The sequence below is a fragment of the Etheostoma spectabile genome, chromosome 9 (genome assembly GCF_008692095.1).
Source record: "Etheostoma spectabile isolate EspeVRDwgs_2016 chromosome 9, UIUC_Espe_1.0, whole genome shotgun sequence".
In the NCBI taxonomy this organism is placed as follows: domain Eukaryota; kingdom Metazoa; phylum Chordata; class Actinopteri; order Perciformes; family Percidae; genus Etheostoma; species Etheostoma spectabile.
The window spans coordinates 25,296,750-25,299,212 of NC_045741.1; the positions used below are offsets into that span (position 1 = coordinate 25,296,750).

Below are 2,463 nucleotides of genomic sequence, written 5' to 3' on the forward strand. Positions count from 1 at the left end.
TGCATCAGGCTTGTCTATATGTTCATGATTTTTGTGGTGAGTCTTGGCATTTAAAACCTTAAGATTGACATCACCTGGTCTTTCCAGACAATGATTGAGAAAAATCCATGACACTGTCAGGTCTCAGCTTTCCAAAGGGGGGGTGCATGCTTGAAACTCTGCAGGGGGCCTAAACTTTTGCAGACACCATTTTTTCTGTTATTTTGAAAGTGTAAATGATGGAAATGAAATGTAACTTTTTGTGACATATTATAAGTATATTGTTTGTCATAGAATCTGACATTTTTAAAAAAAATAATAATAAAAATAATAATGGCAACCGCTATGGTATTTTCAGCACTTGTGCAAAAATCTTGTTAAAGATTTGTGACCAACTGCCAAACTGCTTTGACGACACATTAATTTCCCCACTGAATTATGCGTGATTAAATGAGGAAGATAAAACCTCCTTTAGAGTAAAGAATTCCAGGAATACATATATTATACAAAGCCAGAAACATACCTTTCCCAGACCAGCAATCATGGGTGTGTTTTCTGTGCTGTAATTTTCAGAAAGAGAGAAAATAGACCCTTAAATTTAGATCTTGACCATTGTTTAATGCATTTGTGGTACTTATCTTATAAGTAAGACAATGTATTGTGTTACCCTGGTCTGAAGTTTCTCTCCTGTCCTCCTCCAAACAGCATGGGATACAAAGGTGTTTTCGTTCCAGGGCCGTTCACGTACAAAGCACCAATCCGAGGGGCATAGAACTACAAATGTTACAAAACCTGTCAATAACATGTATTAACATATTTGTGATGCCAAATAAAGATATTTTATATAACAGATGCCTGACCTTGTGTCCTACTATGGTGAGGTAATCCACTCCCAGTACACAGGCATCCACTCGGATTTTCCCCAGAGCCTGAGCAGCATCAGTGTGGAGCAGGATCCTGAGCCGATCAGTCTGCTTGTTGAGAGAGTTTATTCTCTGGCAGATCTCTTGGACCGGCTGACAAGAGATACATGTTTCAGCATTTAAGGCACATTAGACTGCACTGTACACAGAGCTTTTTGTTTTAACATTGGAAGTGTATTGATACAAAGAATGATTTAACAGCTTCATCAGCACCTATTTCACCTTCACAAATTGAAGGATTGTTCTACTCTAATATCTTTTATGATAATAAAAGTAGAATGTCTCTAACAGCAATACTGAGAGTACTAAAAGATACATTTACAGGTGACCGTAGAAAAGTCTATTTCTATCTTACCATGATGACTCCTGTTTCATTGTTGGCCAGCATGATAGAGATGAGACAAGTGTTGGGACGCACCGCAGTAACGATATCCTCCACCACCACACAGGCAGTCACCTTAGACACGGGCACATATGTCACATCTGTGACAAAAACAGTTACCCAAGCAAGTCAAGAAAGGGTATAAATGTAAGGAAGCTACTATAGAATACAATAAAAAAATTCTCCTGGTATTAATCTGAATAACATTTAACAGGATTGTCTCCTACCAGCCTTGCCATCTTTCTGTAGGTGCTCAGCTACTAGTTTGACCGAGTCATGTTCCACATTTGAGGTGATAATGTGAGGAAGAGCATTGGTGCCATTCTGTTGCCCTTCACCTTGCTCTGCAGCCCTGCAGCTTCTCCTGAAGTGCTCTACAGCAGTCTGAAGCACCAGATTATTGGCCTGAAAGAAGACTTGTTTGCTATGAACCGCTATTCTGCACAAAATATTTTTCAGAATCACACAAAACTGATGTACAGTGGGGCTCAAAAGTTTGGGCACCCCAGGTAAAAATTTGAATTAATGTGCATAAAGAAGCCAAGAAAACATGAAAACAAAAAAATGGTGTCTGCAAAAGTTTGGACACCCTGCAGTTAATACCTTGTACTGCCCCCCCCCCCCTTTGGCAAGTATCACAGCTTGGCAACACTTCTTGTAGCCAGCCAAGCCATTAATGGTTGAAGACCTTCCTTTTTGATGCTGCCTTTCTTTAAATGACTGCTCATTTCTTAAAATTTCTTATGCTGCACTGTAACTTTTATTCTTGTGTTTTATGTGTCTATTTTTTAACTGTCTATTCATGTGTTTTACCGGTTTTTAATGCTTATGATTTTTAACTGTTTGTACTTGTGTTTTATCTGTTTAACTGATTTTGTGTAAAGCACTTTGAATTGCCCTGTTGCTGAAATGTGCTCACAAATAAAGCTGCCTTGCCTTTAATTCTTGTTTGAGGTATCTTCGCCCATTCTTCTTCCAAAAGTCTTCCGGTTCTCTGAGATTTCTGGGTTGTCTGTCACGCACTGCTCCTTTAAGGTCTATCCATTGATTTTACATTATGTTGAGGTCAGGAGATTATGAAGGCCGTGGCAAAACCTCCAGTTTACACCTCTTGATGTAATGCAGGGGTCATCAACTATATTTGTCAGAGGGCCAGAATTTTGCCAGACAGTCTCCTTG

General features: G+C 39.2%; 1 protein-coding gene across 1 annotated transcript in view; it reads right to left on the bottom strand.

The window, feature by feature from the left end:
* scly (selenocysteine lyase) overlaps positions 1–2,463 on the bottom strand; it is a 14,013-nt gene that overhangs the window by 2,483 nt on the left and 9,067 nt on the right. Inside the window, exons 5-9 of the mRNA XM_032526967.1 lie at positions 1,512–1,689; positions 1,258–1,385; positions 840–995; positions 647–753; positions 503–539 (exon numbers count right to left, since the gene is read on the bottom strand). Of these exons, the coding sequence (XP_032382858.1) occupies positions 503–539; positions 647–753; positions 840–995; positions 1,258–1,385; positions 1,512–1,689 (606 nt within the window). The remainder of the gene's footprint in view (positions 1–502; positions 540–646; positions 754–839; positions 996–1,257; positions 1,386–1,511; positions 1,690–2,463) is intronic.